Genomic DNA, 19,136 nt, shown 5'->3' on the forward strand with positions numbered 1-19,136 from the left:
ATCACAAATTAATAATAATTTCAATGTATGTAAGGCCTAGCACGTTTTTGATAATTCGTAAAAATAATTGAATTTAAAATTTGGTGGGGCCGGCCCTGGGCCACATTAAATCTAAGGGGGGCCAGGCCCACCCTTGTCTACGTGCCTGTTCTGAGAGCATAATATATTAGAATCGAAGAGTCTTAGATAGTTATAATGTAAATAAATATAGTTAAAAAAACACACTGTTAAAGCACATCGAACTAAAAAGTTAAAAATAATTTTTGAAATGAGCTTAAAACAATAATGAACGAAAAATAATATTATTGTGAAAAAAAATCGTCGGCCATTTAATATACGAAAAATATGGCAAAAAGCACCCACGCTTTATTTCACAATAATACTAATATTTTTCGTTCATTATTGTTTTAAGCTTATTTTTAACTTTTTTGTTCGATATGCTTTAAATGCGTGTTTTTCAGTTTTTTTAAACTATATTTATTTTTTACTCTTTAGTTTTTTATGGCATCGCTGTTACAGTCACGGAGTTTATTGTCAATTATCACAATCAATAGATATAATTTCTGTATTGCCAGTTAGTGTATTTATAAACTCACAACAATGTGTCTTATTACGATTGATAATAAAGACTATATACTTGCGAATATAGTCATAAAAAAGCAATAAGCTACCTGTATTTGTAATCCCTTATGTATTATACATCTATATTAACTCAAAAAATTTGGATCTTTAAATGTTTATATCGAATAATAAACAATACAAATTTGTTTATATATATGTATATATATAATATTGATGACACGCACGTGTGTACGGGTATGAAAACCAAAAATAAAATTATACAAGAAAATAGTGTTATCGGTGAGTGGTGAGCGGGGTGGGGTAACTGCTTTATGACAGTCTAGTCTCAAGGCCATAGACGATGGGATAATAACACGTGGCGCGTGGAGAATTACAAACATACAATCATACAGGTGAAACTAATATAAGCGTGTAAATATCTTAAACTGCAACATATTATGCTAATTACTGACAGATATCAATCTGTAGATTGATAGATAGTTCAGATAGTTGTGGCAATTATATATCGACGTTCCAGTTAAAAACTCAAAAAATCAAATTTTTGGTATTATTATTGAATATAAAATTCAATTTTATAAACGTCGACTTTTGGAAATCACTTAGCCACGTTTTATTATATTTTTGAGCTTTAATTGTTGAATAATGAATAACTTAGAGAGTAAAACTCAAAATATATATTTTTTGAGTCGTTGTCTTTTTGATGGGGTAGGGTGTTGATATAGGAGTGAACTGTGTTATTTAACTTCGATGCGAAGCTGAGAATGTATTTTTCATTTATAATCATCGTACATATTTTTTTAATGAAAAAAAGAACGTTATTTTAAGATTTTGTAAATCGTTATTTTCTATTTTGACAATTAAATTATTGAAAATATTGCACTTATTAATGATATGGTATCATTTCACAACATAAATATTGTTTTCGTATTATCACAGTTTGAGGTTATTCTATGAGGATGAAGAAATTGAATATTTACATAATTTAAGTATTAATTGTTGAAGCATTTTATAATATTTGTGGCGCTATTGGCTTTAATAGCCCAACATGTTCTGTTCCTTTTTCTGGGAGTCTATTGAGTGTGTAATGTCTAATGAGATCAGGTATTGTAGGAAATGGTTTTTCCGATTGGCCTAAATAGTTTTTATCGTCTGAAGACGTAATTCTTATATGAATATATCCTCTTGCGCACCTGTCACATAATAAAATAATTGTATTAATATTAGTTCGTCCTTAATCGACATCTTATAAAATTGTAAAAAGACAAAAAATATATAAAAAGACAAAAAATATATAAAAAGACCACTAGTTCAAAGTCACCAAGTGATTATTGATACCTTAAATTTGTGGTAACTTAAATAATTTTTTATGTTTTTTAATTATAAAAATTATATTTATTTTTAAATTAATTAATACAAGACAAATTAGTTCACATCCGAATAGATAAGAAACATAAATTTAAAATGAGAATTGCATCATCAAAATTACCCTTTTCTATGATACCTTAAGTGTTATAAAATCAAATGCAAAAAGGGTAAATCCATATCAAATCATCCAAAGTCGTTGCGCGACCACTATATTTTTTTTTGAAATTTTACACACAAGTTGTTTAGTATATAAGAAGAAAAAATTAAAAAAGTTTTACGAAAATTTATTTATGACTTATCAAAAGTTTTAAATTATGAAATACTTGTAATTCGTAAAAATATCCTTATGATAACAGTATTTATATTTAAGACTTGAAACTTTCATCGATTTTTTTTTGCGATACTCTAACATATCCCATAATTACCAACACGTTTTTTAATTTTTAAGTTGGAAAATTTTGTTTTCTAAATTGAGCTTTTTTTTACGAAATAATGTAATTTTCAAAGATCAAATTGACTATGAAAAAACATTTTTTTTTAATTAATTTTTTTTCCTAAATATTAACGTATACTCACAGTAATATTTAATTGTGTTTTGAAACATTTTACTCTTACTGATTTTTATTGGGACATATTTAAAAATGCTCGAATTTCTAAAAAAATTAAATTTAAGCTTTTTAATTTTAATTTTTCTCTGGTGGATCAAAATATTTTANATTTTAAATGAGAAAAATATACCTAATTACACTTGAATAATGATTTGTTGAATGTACTGCAATTTAATTACGATAACGTCTCTTTTCAACTTTTGTATATACATAATATAATCTAGAAATCGTTCATTATTTTTTTTTATCATTTATCATTAAATACACTAATAGAAATCTTTATATTTATCTTCAGATAAACGATTAATTTTATTATGTTTATGACTTTTATATCGTTACCTATTTTACCCATTTTCTCTCTATAAAGGTAGAATTATAAATAAATAAGTTTAACTTGTATGCTGAGTATAGATGTACTTTATTTAGTTGGTCTCATTCATAATTTTGCAATCAATTTTATATTTTATAGTACTACATTATTATAAAATTAATGATGAAATCAAATGTAAGAGTTTATGTATTATACGTGATCACTTAGAACATATTACAGAAACATTTTACTCGTTTCAAAAATATTTTATTAAAGATTTAATCAGCACATGCCCTTTTTGTAAAAAAAATTGTATACTTTAGCGATAGTGCTAAAGTTTTATTAAAATTTTATTAATATTTCTTTTCACGATGAAGATTTTGGTATTTTGGTATTCCTGAATGGAATTTTTTTGCTTCGTGCCACGGAAAAAATGTTAGTGATAGTGTAGGTGGTACTACAAAAAGGCTAGTCACCAAATATATATAGTTTACAATGTGTTAATAAAAATCATATTTTAACTCCAAAAGCTATGTATGATTATTGTGAAGAAAACATAAAAGGAATAAAAATTTTTTTTGTTCCATCAAGTGAAGTACAAGAAAAGAAAAAATTATTAGAAACTTAATTTGTACTAGCGAAAACAATACCCGGCACAAAACAAATAAACCGTATTGTACCACTACAAAAAAATTTGATTAGATATTTTAAAATATCAAATTTAACCATATTTCAAGACATTAAATGTTCTAAGTGATAATCACAACTGTTTAATATATTTTTTCTCATTCTTTTCATATATTATTGAGGAATTTATTTATATATATATATACCTATACAGACACAAAAACTAAGTAATGGAAATACAGAAAGTTTTCAGTATTCAAAAAACCAAGATTTTTCATAAACTTAAAAAAAAAAACGTAATTTTGAAAGTTAATTTTTCGTAAGTTGCGGTCAAATATCAATTTACGAATTACAAGTATTTCATAATTTAAAACTTTTGATAAGTCATAAATAAATTTTCGTAAAACTTTTTTAATTTTTTCTTTTTATATACTAGACAACTTGTGTGTAAAATTTCAAAAAAAAAATAAAGTGGTCGCGCAACGACTTTGGATGATTTGATATGGATTTACCCAAAAATATTATTTTTTCTTACAATAAACTTAGACTATAATATTAAAAAAGAACATAAAAGGTTTTAAAATCTATTAGGTTGACCTTCAGTTATTGAATATTTTAAGTATTAGGCAAAATTTATATTTTACTTCATCAGAGGGTAATTTTTATTTTTATTAAATTCATTTAAAAAAGGATCGTTTGGTTATTAACCCTAATTTCATTTCTAAATAAATATCATATTTTATTCTAAAACATATGTATGGCATAAATTAATTTTAATTTTAATTAATTAATAAAAATCTTACTTAATTGATAAAGCGTATGATCCTTTAATTTCTCTAACCAAGTAACTTCCTTCTTCTTGATTTTGTAGAATTTTTTCAGATTCTATTCTACTTAAAGGTCCGTGATACCAGCTGAAAATATATAATGGCAAAGTATTTTCAATCAATATACAAATATTAAAATGTATGGGTTATATTTCCCATAATTGACAACCCTATAAGTTATAAGGGATGGTTCAAAAAAGTAAATAATATCTGATAAATAAAAAATATATGAGCTATTGCACAGGGAAGATTTTTCTTTTTTATATTTTACAATTTTTAAATTATTAAAAAAATAAAAACCAGTACAATAGGGTCGCAGCTTAGTTGGGGCAAGTATAGAAGATATCTGATGATCTGATAGTGATTAAAATTACTGCCATAAAGAACACTTCAATGCAATTTTGTAGATAGTGTTTAATTTTTAAAAGAAATTGTTGGACTTTTCCAAAAGCAAATCAAATCCTATTTCCTTAATTATATCCTGATTACAAGTTTTATAATTTATAAGTATAATACAAAAATATATAATTGTTATGGCAATTAATAAAAAAAAAGAATAGTACGAAATTGATGTTCAATAATTTGGTATTAACATGGAAATTATAAAAGTTCTATAGTATTAATATAAATTTTTTATCTCTATGGCAAACGTGTATCAAAATTGTAAGTATGTATTTATTAAAAAAAAGAGAAAATAAACTTTCTTAATTCGATTATTTTAACCTTCGTTGGTTTATTATCATTTCAGTCACGAAATTAAAATTGTAATTTATCTTAAACCATTAGTAACTATAACATTTTTTAGAAAGAGCAGCTCCTTTTTTTTAATATATTTATGGGATTGACATTAAAAGTTTCAAAATATTTATAATTAACACTTAAATCTTTTACTTAATTTTTTTTTTAAGGTGGGAGTTTCTTTATGAAATCACTAGCGCTAAGAATTAATTGCATTTTTGAATTGTCAAATTATTCTGAACACACTATCATTTAGGGGGTCTATCCACCTATATCGAAAAATATTTTTACGTCACTTCAATAATACTAAAAATGTATGTAGCATCACGATAATACTTACGGTTGCTGATCTAGTGGAAGACTTAAATTAATATCGTCAACAAAGTTCAATGGTTTAATATCAAATAAGCTTAATGCAGGTCTATTTGATTGGCCTAAAACATACAATTATACATTTATGAACAATTATTTTTAAGTTTAACATATTTAACATTCCTTTAGTTAAGAAACTTAATTCTTGTATTATGACAATGTATTCTTTAATGTCGAGTGGTTATATTATAATTGTATATAAATTAAGTCATACTATTGGTATTGGTATATTAAGGATGGTTGTTTTAATTTAATTTTTTTTTTTTTTTACAAACGTTAGGTTGGTTAATACCATTGGTATATCCTGGGGAAATTAAAGTGCAGTGGTTTCCCGTTGCCTTCTGCACTGGGAACATGGTGCTTTTTCGCCAACGTAGAAGTGCATGCATGGTCACCCATCCGTTCTCCTACGGCGGTAGGCGCGACTTAACATTAGAGTTTTGTCAACAACTAGTGTGACCACCGCGCCCTACCACGCCCAAAATTTTATTTTAATGAGACTTAATTATTAAAAATATTACTCCTCAAAAATTATAAAATAATTAGCTCAAACAATGATACATTATAATAAAAGAAGCATCTTTTAGTGAGTGCCCACGCGCTCTATGAACGTATTATTTAAGTACATTATATGCAAAATTGTGAATATGTAAAAGATTGAGAATAGATTCACTCTTTATTTTTATATGTAAAACACAAAAAATATAAATTTTTGAATACCTCATAAAATTATCTGTTTATTGGTTTCATTTTTTTATGAGATTAACCCAAAAATAGTAATAGTGTAAAGTTCAGGTATTTCAAAAAATGCCAATTAAACTTAAATTAGATATCTATTAAAATGGTTAAACTTATAGATATACCATATTTTTGGAACAACTCTTTTTTTATTATTATCAAATTATACTAATAAACTTTAAAAAATATTATTTTCAGTTTTTATGGTATAATTGTTGAATTACTAATTTGTAATTATCTCAAAAAATGGATGAAATGGAAAAATCTGAATCCATATTCAGAATCAGCGTTTAAATTTTTTTTTGAATTTCATTTCATAGAATTCACTTAAATAATAATAAAAAATTTTCGATTATTTGTTGTCTTGTATTTTTTAGCAAGAATCTTACTACATAATGTACTTAGCAAATAATCGAGTGTAGTAGTATTATAATAGATTTTTAGTAATAAAAAATAACTTACTTCTATTGTGAATAGGTTTCGAGATCATTATGTTGTTCTTATTATCAACTGGATTACATCTAGATTTTACGTTTAAAAATAGACTACTCCTATCGGGTTTCTTTTCAAGCTCATTTTTTGTTTTAAAATTGTTTAAACTATCTTCTTTGGATTTTATTGAATTCTCATTATCAGCCTCATTAAAATTATTTAATTTGTTTGAACATTGATCAATAGATAGATTTTGACCAATTTCAAAATTTAAAGATATAACTCGTGCACAATTCTCCATCTGCTTTTTCCTTAATTCAGGTATGTCGAAGGATAACGTAGTATCAGAATTTTGGATAATTTGTTTTCTTCTTAGTTTTGGCATGTTAAAAGGAAGTTCTGCGGCTGCTTCGGTACTAGTTGATTGTTCTGATTTATCAGCTACATGGAAGACTTCGAAATTTTGTGGTATTCGTTTAAGTTTAGGCATGTCAAAGGGAAGGTCTAATAATTCCTGGTAGCTGTTGTCACCTGGTTTGGATCCCATAGAAATACCACTATCAGATCCATGATGTTGATGGTCCCTATTAAGTTTAAGTAAACCCAATGATTGAGGAGGTTTGGTTTTAACTAAAACGTTTTTCCGAAGGTCTTTGTCTAAAATTTCTGCAGCATCTAATGAAGATTTATCGGATATAGGTGATAAGATATGAGGCTCAGGATATCGTTTGTAGTACGGCGATTCGGAACTGTTTGAACTAAGAGAATCACTTGTAATGGAATCGAGACTCAAGCTACAACTGGTTACCATGCTATCTGAACTACGGTACTTCTGCTGTCCATTAATACGTTTTCTTAAAAATCCAAAAAGTCGTTTTTTAGACTTGTGCGTGTCACACTTATTTTTGATTGAACAAGTGCTGGCTGATATTTGTAATTGACCTATAAACTTGTTTGCTACAGCTATATCATGTTGTTCAGCTGATAGAAAATCTTCATCAGATTTACTAATATTAGAGTCAAAAGCAGTCTCGTAGAATCTTCGGTATTTTTTTGTTGTCATATTTAATATAATATTGTTATACTTACATTACGATGTCTCATCGAAATAATCTTGAAGTTTATTTTTACTTTACACACTAAAACAAGTTTACTATATCTATTGTTAAAATATTCGTACATCAACTTAAACATTTTCACGGACGGGAGCCAACAACTGACTTAATACGAGGATGAATGGCGTAGCGGTACATACCTGTGGTGGAGGGTTGCACTGCACCGACTCCACGTTTGAATAGAAAGAAGCTCCCGAAACAGCAAGCGTGCGCGAGTCTCGCAAATCGATGCAGGGCGGTCATAATGGTGACGATGACTCATACTTCGGGAACTCCGACCATTGATCCCAGGGTAGCAAGTATAAATATAATATGTATTTAATTTAAAGAAAACTGACTTCAAAATGTTGTCATTATTTACTGACTTATCATACTGAAGAGGGATGTTTTTAGTGCTACTTTAAAAGAAATGTGGAATAATAAAAATGAATCACTAATTTAGATTTAAAAAATATTGATTAATGATTTTATTGTACAATCTATAAGCGCAATAAGATTTTTCATTGAGTGTAAAAATTGAAATAAAATAATAGCTTTTAAAATTTTTTTTTAAACAAATTCTTTTTATATCTACATTATTTTTATCAAAAATTTAAAAGAATCTAGGTTAAAATGACATTCAATTACACATTAGCTGCTAAAAAAGGTGGAACTAGGCCTCAATATTTCTGAATATTAGTATATTATAGAGTATAACTATTCGGAATACAGTTATGAATATTTCAATTGTAACGTCTAATTAAACACCAAGAGTTTCATAGAAATGATTACTATGATTTTTATTAAAATATTTTGTTTGTATATCAATACAAAAAAGTTATGACACATTTTTGTAAAAATAACAAATTAAAAAACGGCGATTATTACACCAAAATCATTTTTTTTCTTTCACGTCTAGTGTGTAACATAAGGTATAATTTATCATATGTTTAAAGCTTTAAAGCATATTTTTAAAAGTAAAGTTGAAAAAGTTTTATATTCGTATTTTGTATAAAAAGATTGTATGTTTCAAGTTTTGAACCTTCTGTATAACGGGAAATGGTCCGATTAAAAGAAAAGTATGTTGGATGAAAGGGGCATATATAATGTATTTATAACAAAAAATTACGTTGATTCATTTATTTTTTGAAATATTATAGAAATATAAAGCTAAAAAATAAAATATAAAATCGAAATTTTTAATACAGAAATAGTATGAGTTTTAACTACGGTTGTCATCTGCACATACAAGATAAGGTGTCTTATTTTTATTCCTAGTCTTAATCCCAACTACTTGGACTCGGCCAATAAAAGATAAGGTGTAGGGTCAAATTTATTTTTAAACTTATATTGCGTAAAATAAACTTTTATTTAACATATATCTAATAATCAAAGTAATTCCAAAACATTTTCAAAAGATTAATTAAAAAAAGTTTAATTTCTATGCATAAGTTGCTATTTTGAATCTCCCCCTGCGGGCAGATAAATAGTGAGGATTTCAAAAAATGTATACCACATGAAAGGAAAATACCTAAGGTAATTATATAAAAAATGGAGGCAGACATAAAAAAAAAACCCCAGCACAGTGGGGTGGCGGTACAGTGGGGTTGTGGCATAGTTGGATCCAGTATAGATGATATCTGACAGTGATTAAAATCACTATCATAAAAAACGTTTCAATGCAAATCTGTAGATAGTGTTTAATTTAAAAAAAAAAAATTTGTCAAAAAAGTAGGTCAAGTGAAAGCTGAGAAAATAAATGATAGCTACAAAAAAAACCACATAGTAAAACAATATTAATATGAATTTCTTCTCACGAGAGGAGTAATGGTATCCATGATATTTATTGATGTTATTGAATCTAAATGAAATAAAAATCAAATGAATTAAACATTTTTTTCTAACTCAAAAAGAATGAAGAAAAAATTCAGTGCCACAGTGTTACCGTCTCAGAAATTGTACCTCGCATTCGTCACTTAATAAAAATGGAAATTTAGCTAGTCAAATTTTAAAATTATTTTTACCGACTTCAAAGAAACAAAATAATTTAAATAGATTAACTTTTTATACTATGTCAATTAGATTGATATAATATTTATGAAAATCAGTGTAATCCCCTTATAATAAAATAAAATACAAAACCAAGATTTTTAACACAAAAATAGCATATTTTTGAATACGGTAGCTATTTTCATCATGAAAACAAAATATAGTTTTTTTTTTAATATTAAGTTTTATTACATAAGCTTTAATTTAAGATATATATAAAAGTGTCAGTATTTCCGGAACACTTTCAAAAATTAAATTCTACTTTCTATATGCATTTTAATGTTTTGAACCCCCCTGTATTAAGGGAAATGGTCCGATTTAAAAAAAAAGTATGTCGAATGAAAGAGGTATATAAATATTATTTCATATAAAAAAATTGTATTGATCCATACGTTTTTCAAAAAGTTATAACATTTTAAAGTTAAAAATGTAAAATATAAAATGTAAAATTTTAACACAAATAAATAAAGTTTAAAAAAAACTAAAAAAACACGCTTTTAAAGCACATCGAACTAAAAAGTTTAAAATAATTTTTAAAATAAGCTTAAAATAATTATGAATAAAAAATACTAGTATTATTGTGATAAAAGCGTGTCGGGCATTCAATATACGAAAAATATGGCACAAAGCACCCACGCTTTTATCATAATAATACTAGTATTTTTTATTCATAATTATTTTAAGCTTATTTTAAAAATTACTTTAAACTTTTTAAACTTTTTAGTTTGATGTGCTTTAAAAGCGTGTTTTTTTAGTTTTTTTAAACTATATTTATTTTTTACTTTTTAGTTCCATGTTATGATAGTAGTTACTATCAATATCATGGTGATAACGGGTAACAGGAAATCAGGGTTCGATTCCGGTGAGGGAGTCTGAAAAACGGCTCCCACATCCAAGGAAAGCAGCAGGCGCGTAAATTACTCACTCCCGGAACATGGAGGTAGTGACGAAAAATGACGATACTGGATTCATCCTTTGTAATCGGAATGAATGAGTTCTATATCTCTAAATAAGAATAAAGTGTGTTAATATATATTTTTAATAGTAATTAGAATATATATATAGCGACTTTAGTACGTAAACGTATCATGCACTAGGTGGGTGTTTTGTGGGCGGGCGGGTCGGACTAACGTTATACCTGAGGTATAAACGGCGGTAGGAATATATACGTAGCTGTATGCACGTGGATGATAATGGTCAGTCAAAATAAAAATTTGTTTATATATATATATAATATTGATGACACGCACGTGTGTACGGGTACGATAACCAAAAATAAATTTATACAGGTATAGTATTGCCGGCGTTTGTTGAGCGAGGCGTGGGGTGGGGTGAATGCGTTATGACAGTCTAGTCTAGACAACGGAATATGCTATAACGCGTGGCGTTTGGAGAGTTACATACATACATACAGGTGAAACTAATATAAGCGTGTTAAAATAGCATACGGTAGCTATTTTCACCATGAAGACAAAATAAAGTCCGAAATTTTTTTTTTCCATAATAAAGTATATTACATTAGCTTTAATTTAAGATATATATAAAAATGTCAGTATTTCCTGAACACTTTCAAAAATTAGCGATTTTTAAATTTTTAATTTTTTTGGAGGTTTCCTCCATTTACGGGGAACGAGGGAAATTTTTTTAATTTTTGAGGGCGATGTCTTCGACTAGATACGATTTGTGATCTTTAGACGTATCGTTGAAAGAAATCGGTTCGGTGAGAGCTGAGAAAAAGTGGTAACAGACACCAAAAAAAAAAAAAAAACACATCATAGTAAAATTAATACCTTCTCAGCTTCGCATCGAAGCTAAAAAACATTATAATAAAATGAATATATTCTCATCTTCGTATTGGAACTAAAAAAAATTTTAATCGATTATTAAACTAAAAACAGAGAATTCCGTTAATAAAAATTAGAATTTAAGGTTTTTATCGCGGAAAATTAAGAAAAAAATAATTATTTGATTACATATCATATTATTGTTGAGTTTTTTGAATCAAATAATGTTTCTTTACAAAATTAAAAATTTCCAAGAAAATTAGTATCTAATTGTTAAAATTTCACTCCATGAAAAATTCTCTAAAATAAGCATTTTATGCTTATCCTAATGGATGTCCGTAATTCATGAAAAAGATAGCTAAATAATGCAATGATGTAAATTATCTGAGATTATTGTGTTTTGCACTTACGAGACTTTTTCATGTAAACAGTGAACTATTAAAAATAGTGGTCATGTCTGGTTATTGCGCCGGTCTTATAATATAAGCATTGTTATCTTTTATCAAATACTTATCATAATATTATTATATTTCTTATCTATGTATTTTGAAAAATATATGGTAACTCACGTAAATTGCTTTGTAAGAAAATTCTGAGTTGAAAGTATTTTTTAATTTTCTTTGCAATTACATTTTATCAACTATTTTTATTTAATTAAGAAAATAATCCAATGATATTGTATGATTTAACATTATATTTTATTATTTCGAATATAATTTTATGCAATATATTTTATTATATAATTTAAGATGTGTTAGAATGTATAAACTTTTGTATTATTTATCTTTATTCTTGGTGCCATCTACATGGTGTGCTACACAATTTGTTAATAATTATAATTCTTACCTGTCAGATTTAACACCTATCGTATATAATGGAAATTATTCAACCCCTTATTCTTATGTTATTAATGAGACTTTATCTTATTTATTTTTGTTTAATTACACTGAGGTAATTTGAAATTGGTGAAAAATTAACTCTATTTTCATATTATTAATATCTCATTATAATTAAAGGACTTTGTTATTAAACCCCCACGTGTAATGGTGACACTTTTAGAGGAGAATTATGAACCAATTGATCCACTTATAGTAGTTGTCAGGTATCGGTCTGGTGTCTTGTCATGGCAATTACCTTACACTGAAAGATCTCAAACTATTAGGTTGGTATTTGTCTTATCAAATTATCTTAGTTAAACTTAACACTAATTGCATTAACCCTTTGAGGGTCAGTACACTAATGTATATTCATAATTAGTATTTTTTAATTTGTGAGTAAAATTTATAGTAAGCATAGGGCTTCTGACATCAAAATTTGCCTAATGATATAAACATTAAATTAAGTAAAATAATTTTTCCAAAGTTTAAAAATGTTTTAAATTGAAAAAATAATTTTTTAGCCTATTCTAGGGTCACCTAATCAAAAAAAATAATTTTGAGTCATTAAACTAAAAATGATAAGCCTGGAAAGGTTAACAATGCATGTAAATTTTATAATTATACAAAAATGTTTTTTGTATTGTTTTAGTTATAATAGAGCAGCTCATTTATTATGTCCTTCCATGTATACCCATAATAATGAAAGCAAAATAGTTGTTAGTTTATCAACAAATAGCCATAATAATATGACTTTTATTTTAGAGTTACAAAAACAAAACAATTTTAATGTTGTGTATGTATCAATATTATAATTTTATTATTTTATTGTATTATACATTTTGCGTTTATTTTATTTTAGACTAAATCAAGAAGTTTCATTTGATATTACACCTTCAGAACCTATTTATTATTATTATAACTTTTTACAAAATTCTTCTATTGTACTTTTACATGTTACTTCTGAAGATAATAAATGCATGACACTTTCAATACAAAATTATACGGTATTAAAGTTTTAAATTATTTTAAAAATATATTGTAAAATAAACTGCAAGAGTGATCTATAAATATACAAGATTAAATATATAGTTTATCATAAACCACTCAATTAATCGCAAAATAAATGTAATGTCAGGAAAATTATTTTTGATTTTTTATAGTTACATATAATCTTTGATTAATCAGCTAATAATTACTTTTTAGTCATTCCTTATAACATAAAGGGATATCAACTTTATATTTTTAAATGGTAACATACATACTTGACTAGTTTATAAAATAGGTAATATAATTAAGAAAATGACTGGTCTTAAGAACTTATGGCTCAATATTTCAGAAGTTATTAAAAATTTTAAATATTGACTATAGGTGAGGCACAGGTGCTGTTATTTTTATCTTATTTTTAAGATTAAAATTATTTTCCAGCTGTACTCTTTGTCCAGCTTAGGTATAATTATAAGAATAACATCCAAAGTACGGGTCCAAAAGTTGTTATCGATCAGTCATTTTCTTAATTGCATAATTTTCTATTTTATTAGTTAATTAGCTATATATGTTACCGTTTAAAAATTAAAGTTGACACCCCTTTAGGTTATAAGGGATGATTCTAAAAAGTAATTATTAGTTGATAAATTAAAAAATAACTATGTACTTAAGAGAAATCATAAATTATTTTTCCTGTATTTATTTTGCGAGTAATTGAGTGGATTATATAAACAGATTAATCTGTATATGGTTATAGTCAAAAATATTTATTTTAATTATAGTGTCCCGTTTATGATTCATTAGAAACTGTTGGGTATGATGGTTTGAGACAAACTGTTAGTAAAAGTGGAGGCATTATAGTTTCAGTATGTATTTATGTTTTAAATTTGTATGTGTGGATTATGTTTTAAATTCCTTCAATTTTATTACTATAGAAAGATGAATATCCATATGGTCTATTTATTGTGTTTGTTGTACACAGTGATGATTCAGCTTGCAGCCAAGGAGACTCTAATGCTTATGACCCTCAATTAGATCGTTTTAGAGTTAAACATGTCAGTTTTATCATTAAAACTACTGTCAACTTTAATAACCAAATTTTAGCTTGTTTAATAGTTATTTGTGTATTTATTCTCATATTTATTTTCACTACTTGGTTTTACAATGGTAAAAGGTACATTAAGTAGTTAGCTCAGTATATAAAATTTATTTTTAATTTCGTACCAATTAATATTATTTTAGATATTTAAAATCATTAAATCCAGTGTTAGAAGAACCTACTACTAGCTCAAATGTGGCATCTGTGATTGGTAACTATTAATTGAATTGTTGTTAAAAAATTAATGAATTTAAGTGAAATTGTTCAATTAATACATTTTTGTTGGAATATTTAATATTTGAGAGAAATTATATTTAACTGTGGACTTAAGGGAATGTGTCACAGGGTATTATTAGTCTTAGACATATAAACTACTAGATTGCACCTACCATATCATTCTGCCAGTAGTCTTCAAAGATAATATAATAATATAAAGAAATAAACATTATTTTTGGCAACAATTTTATTCCTTCTCTAACTAATCTGTTCCCTGGTTTATCTCACTAATTGTTCATTAAATTCAAAAATTCTACTAAGTGATTTTTTTTAACGTTAGCAACTAAAATTCTCTTAAAATAACAATTATGTTTAGAAAATTAGCTATAGTATATTTTAGTTTCATATATATCTAGATTTATCAGTTAATAAAAACTTTTAATTCACCTGTAATAATTAATAAGTATTTCAACTTTATTTTTTTTAATGATAACATATATTTATAAGTAGTTTATACAATAAAGAGTAATCTAATTAAGAAAATGACTGGTTGTTAACAACTTTTGAACCAGTACTAAGAATGTTATTATCATTTTTATATCTAGGCATGGGCGAAAAAAGTCTAATAATAAATATTATTACAACTGCTTCACCTTCAGTCTATATTTTAAAATGGTAAAATCTTTTGAAATAATGGGTCAAAAATTATTATCAATCAGTCATTTTCTTAATTAAATTATTTTTTATTTAATAATCTAGTTAAAAATATGTCACCATTAAAAAAAAATAAAGTTGATACCCTTATTAATTATAAAATATATGAATTAAAAAAGTTTTTATTAACTGATAATTCCAAATATATATGAAACTAAAATATATCAAAAATAATTTTTTTTAAAATATTATTATTTTTAGAGAAATTGATTGGCTAGCGATAATAGAATCACTTAGTATAAAGTTGGTAAAAAAAATCATATTAATTTAAAGTGTAAAAATTGGTACTAAACCATCTTCATTATTTTAGTGGTTGGCCTCATGAAATAATTATAACTAAACTTCAAAATTAAAATTGTTTGTAAAAAATCAGTCTATTAATTAAACATGAATTTTTATAAATGTTGAAATAAATATATATACATTATAAATATACAAAAACTAAATAAATTTTTATGAATAAAAGAATTACTATTTTCTTATTATAGTGAATTAAATAAATTCTTGAGAGTAATTAGATTTTAAACTATACTTTTATTATTTTTTTCAATAATTTTTTTAATTTAATTTAAATTTATTATTAGTGCAACCAGATTGTATAAGCTATGATTCATCGGTAGATGAAACTGATGTTGATATTCTAAAATCTCCTGAATCTTGGAAAGATTTGATTAGGTAATTGTTTTTTTTAAATAATTAGAATCTATTGATAATTTTTATTTTTTATGTCAGGACAAAAAGTTGTCTGTATGTCAGTGATCTAGCCAAAAAAGATTATAGGATTTTGCAAGCAAAGTCTAGATTATACTTATGGAATTTAATAACAGTTGCTGTTTTTTATTCATTACCTGTGATTCAATTAGTTTTTACCTATCAAAAGGTATATATAATTTATTGTTGAAGATTTATGCAGTGTTCAATAAGTTTAATTGTGAAATGTTTTTATTAGTAGAATTACATATTTCTAAAATATGTGTTTATTTTAACTTTAATAATAAAAAATTTATTTAATTATTCTATTGACAAAAAAAATGATTAAAAAGTAACTCTTACAATTGATTTTAAATTGAATGGTTGATTTACACTTATTAAACATTTTATATGGAATTAAAAATCATGATATATCTAAAATATATATATTTAATATAGATACTGAATTGAATTCTTTCTCTAGGTTTTAAATCAAAATGGCAATCAAGACTTGTGTTATTATAATTTTTTGTGTTCTCATAGCCTAATTTTAGGTCCTTGGAAATTCAGTGATTTTAATCATATTTTTTCAAATATTGGATATGTATTTTTTGGTCTTTTATTTATTTTAATAACTTTCAAACGAGAGTACTCATGTGTACCAAATAAAGTGAGTAATTTACTAAAACGAGTAATTTTAAATAGTGTTATATTATATACTTGTTACATTTTTAAGTAACAAATAGAAATTGTTACTTAAATTATATGTAATTTACATACAGTTAAATATGTATTTAATAAGTTTCATTATATTAATGTATATTTATAGTAAAAATTATGATTATAAGGCTATGATTTAATAAATAATTTAATTAAATTATAGTAATTATTACTATAATAGTTCTTTCTGAAAATAAAAACAAAGTCTTGTTTTAGGTATTATTTGGTAAAATGTTAAATTTATTAATTTTTTTACTTTTTTATTAAAGGTCATTAAAGGTCATTAAATTACTATTAAATTTTTCAGAACCAGGGAATACCAAACCATTGTGGTTTGTATTATGCCATGGGATCTGCTCTAGCTATGGAAGGTATTATGAGTGCATGTTATCATGTGTGCCCTAATCATTCAAATTTTCAATTTGGTAGATATCGTTTTAATTTTAAATTTACTTCTATTATTTCTTTGTTTTTGATTTTTGTTTCACATTTAATTTTAGATACTAGTTTTATGTATGTCATATGTATGTTAAGTATGATTAAAATTTATCAAACTCGACATCCAGATATCAATGCTAACGCATACATGGTTTTTGGAGTTTTGGCTATTGTTATAATACTCGGTTTAGCTGGTATTATGTATGAAGGACCTATACAATTTATTTTATTTACATGCTTGCATTTAATATTATGTTTTTGGTTGTCAGCACAAATATATTACATGGGCAGATGGAAATTAGGTATAGTTTTACATTTATTTACTGTAAAAGTTATTAATACATAAAAATTGTAACCATTAAAATTACAGTGGCGTATATAAAATTTGCTGTCCTGTAAATTATATATGTAAATACATATGTGCCCCAAACATTTCAGTTCACCAGATTTTAGTAATAAAAATACATTTTTTAGAGGGAAAAAAAACGAGCCATATCTATTACTCTTAAGATATGCCATATTATATTTATGGCTCTTCATTTGGTTCTACTAAATATGCTATTATAAATAAAGTTATATATATTCAGTTATTTTTAATTTTTTAATAGATAAAAAGACTCCTAAAAGAATTTTCAATCATTTATTGACAGCACCTAATCCATTTAAACCCAAATATCCAAACAGGATGGTCTTATTAAGTATTGGTATGATCGATCTTTTCTTATTATATCTGATGTAACATTAAGTTGTGTGCTTTATTTTTTTCAGGTAATTTAATAAACCTTGGATTAGCCATTAGTCATTGGTTTTTTCGTTTTGGAAATTTTGGAAATTATCTTTTAACTTTATTTATGGTTAATTTGATTTTATATTTGTCATTTTATATTGTTATGAAATTAATATCTAATGAAAAATTATTATTTTGGCCCATGCTATTTATATTACTTGCTATGATTTGTTGGTCTGCTTCGATGTATTTTTATATGCACAAATCTAGCTCATGGACTGTAAGTGTTACAATAAAATTTCATATATAAACTATAACAATTATTTTTTTAAATTTTTTATAGTTAAGTGCTGCAGAATCAAGAACATTTAATACTCCTTGTACGTTTATGGATTTCTATGATAATCATGATGTATGGCATTTTTTATCAGCTGCTAGTTTATTTTTATCTTTTATGGTGTTATTAACTTTAGATGATGATGTATCTTTAAAACCGAGATCCTCCATACCAGTTTTTTAGCAAAAGTATTAAATAATAATTTTGATTACTTGAACCAATAATTTATTTTATAATATGATATATGAAGTATTTCTTGTTGTTTTTGATTACACGATCAATAATAGTTAACATATTATTATTATATTTAAGTTGGTCAAAAATGAAAATGTTTTTATGAATTAAATAAGATAATAATTTTTTCATTATCAAAATTTAGTCATTTTTTTTATAATTTTTATTTTATTTTAAATAAATTGTACATTAATCAATTTTTAAAAATCATTGTAGTGTTTGACAATTAATTTATTTTAATATGCTACATTTAGGAGCATTCTTTTAGAGTTTATATAAAAAACTTTTATTAGCACCTACAAATAAAAAAATAATTGTATCTTTAAGACATAATTATTTTCATTATGTGGATTCTCCTCTAACTACCATAACATTTTTGAGAACGTCCGTGTAATTGTTGATTATATGTTTTAAAATATCATGAAATTGTGGTGAACTTTTAATTTCACTATTCAGAACTAAGGAAAATTCTTGATTTAAGTTTTAAAATGTTTCCATGCATATCAACAAATTAAATTACATATCTGATATTTAGTAAATTGATGAATCATTGGGTTCCAAAAGATTGGACTT

At 25.3% G+C, this 19,136-nt stretch overlaps 2 protein-coding genes across 4 annotated transcripts; one reads left to right on the forward strand and one right to left on the reverse strand.

Annotated features, from left to right (window-relative positions):
* Positions 1-1,393: 1,393 nt before the first annotated feature.
* On the reverse strand, positions 1,394-7,899 carry LOC126896932 (uncharacterized). Its single transcript, XM_050670128.1, has 4 exons — positions 6,630-7,899; positions 5,398-5,491; positions 4,296-4,406; positions 1,394-1,772 (listed from the first exon to the last, which is right to left on the reverse strand). The coding sequence occupies exons 1-4, from the start codon at positions 7,660-7,662 to the stop codon at positions 1,589-1,591; spliced, it is 1,422 nt and encodes a 473-aa protein (XP_050526085.1). The 5' UTR covers positions 7,663-7,899; the 3' UTR covers positions 1,394-1,588.
* Positions 7,900-12,096: 4,197 nt separating this feature from the next.
* On the forward strand, positions 12,097-18,668 carry LOC126896917 (SID1 transmembrane family member 1-like). Of its 3 annotated transcripts, XM_050670106.1 has the most exons (15): positions 12,098-12,477; positions 12,543-12,688; positions 13,054-13,197; positions 13,264-13,408; positions 14,171-14,254; positions 14,324-14,562; positions 14,631-14,698; positions 16,002-16,092; positions 16,150-16,297; positions 16,592-16,777; positions 17,135-17,252; positions 17,328-17,567; positions 17,874-17,969; positions 18,034-18,272; positions 18,336-18,668. In XM_050670106.1, exons 1-15 carry the CDS (start codon positions 12,247-12,249, stop codon positions 18,510-18,512), a joined length of 2,352 nt encoding a protein of 783 aa, XP_050526063.1. In that variant the 5' UTR covers positions 12,098-12,246; the 3' UTR covers positions 18,513-18,668. The 3 variants fall into 3 exon arrangements, with proteins under 3 accessions (XP_050526064.1, XP_050526063.1, XP_050526065.1); XM_050670107.1 differs by lacking the exon at positions 13,054-13,197 and having other exon boundaries at positions 12,097-12,477; XM_050670108.1 differs by lacking the exon at positions 16,592-16,777.
* The last annotated feature ends 468 nt before the right edge of the window (positions 18,669-19,136 follow it).

Source organism: Daktulosphaira vitifoliae, unplaced genomic scaffold (assembly GCF_025091365.1).
Source record: "Daktulosphaira vitifoliae isolate Bord-2020 unplaced genomic scaffold, ASM2509136v1 Scaffold_1, whole genome shotgun sequence".
In the NCBI taxonomy this organism is placed as follows: Eukaryota; Metazoa; Arthropoda; class Insecta; order Hemiptera; family Phylloxeridae; genus Daktulosphaira; species Daktulosphaira vitifoliae.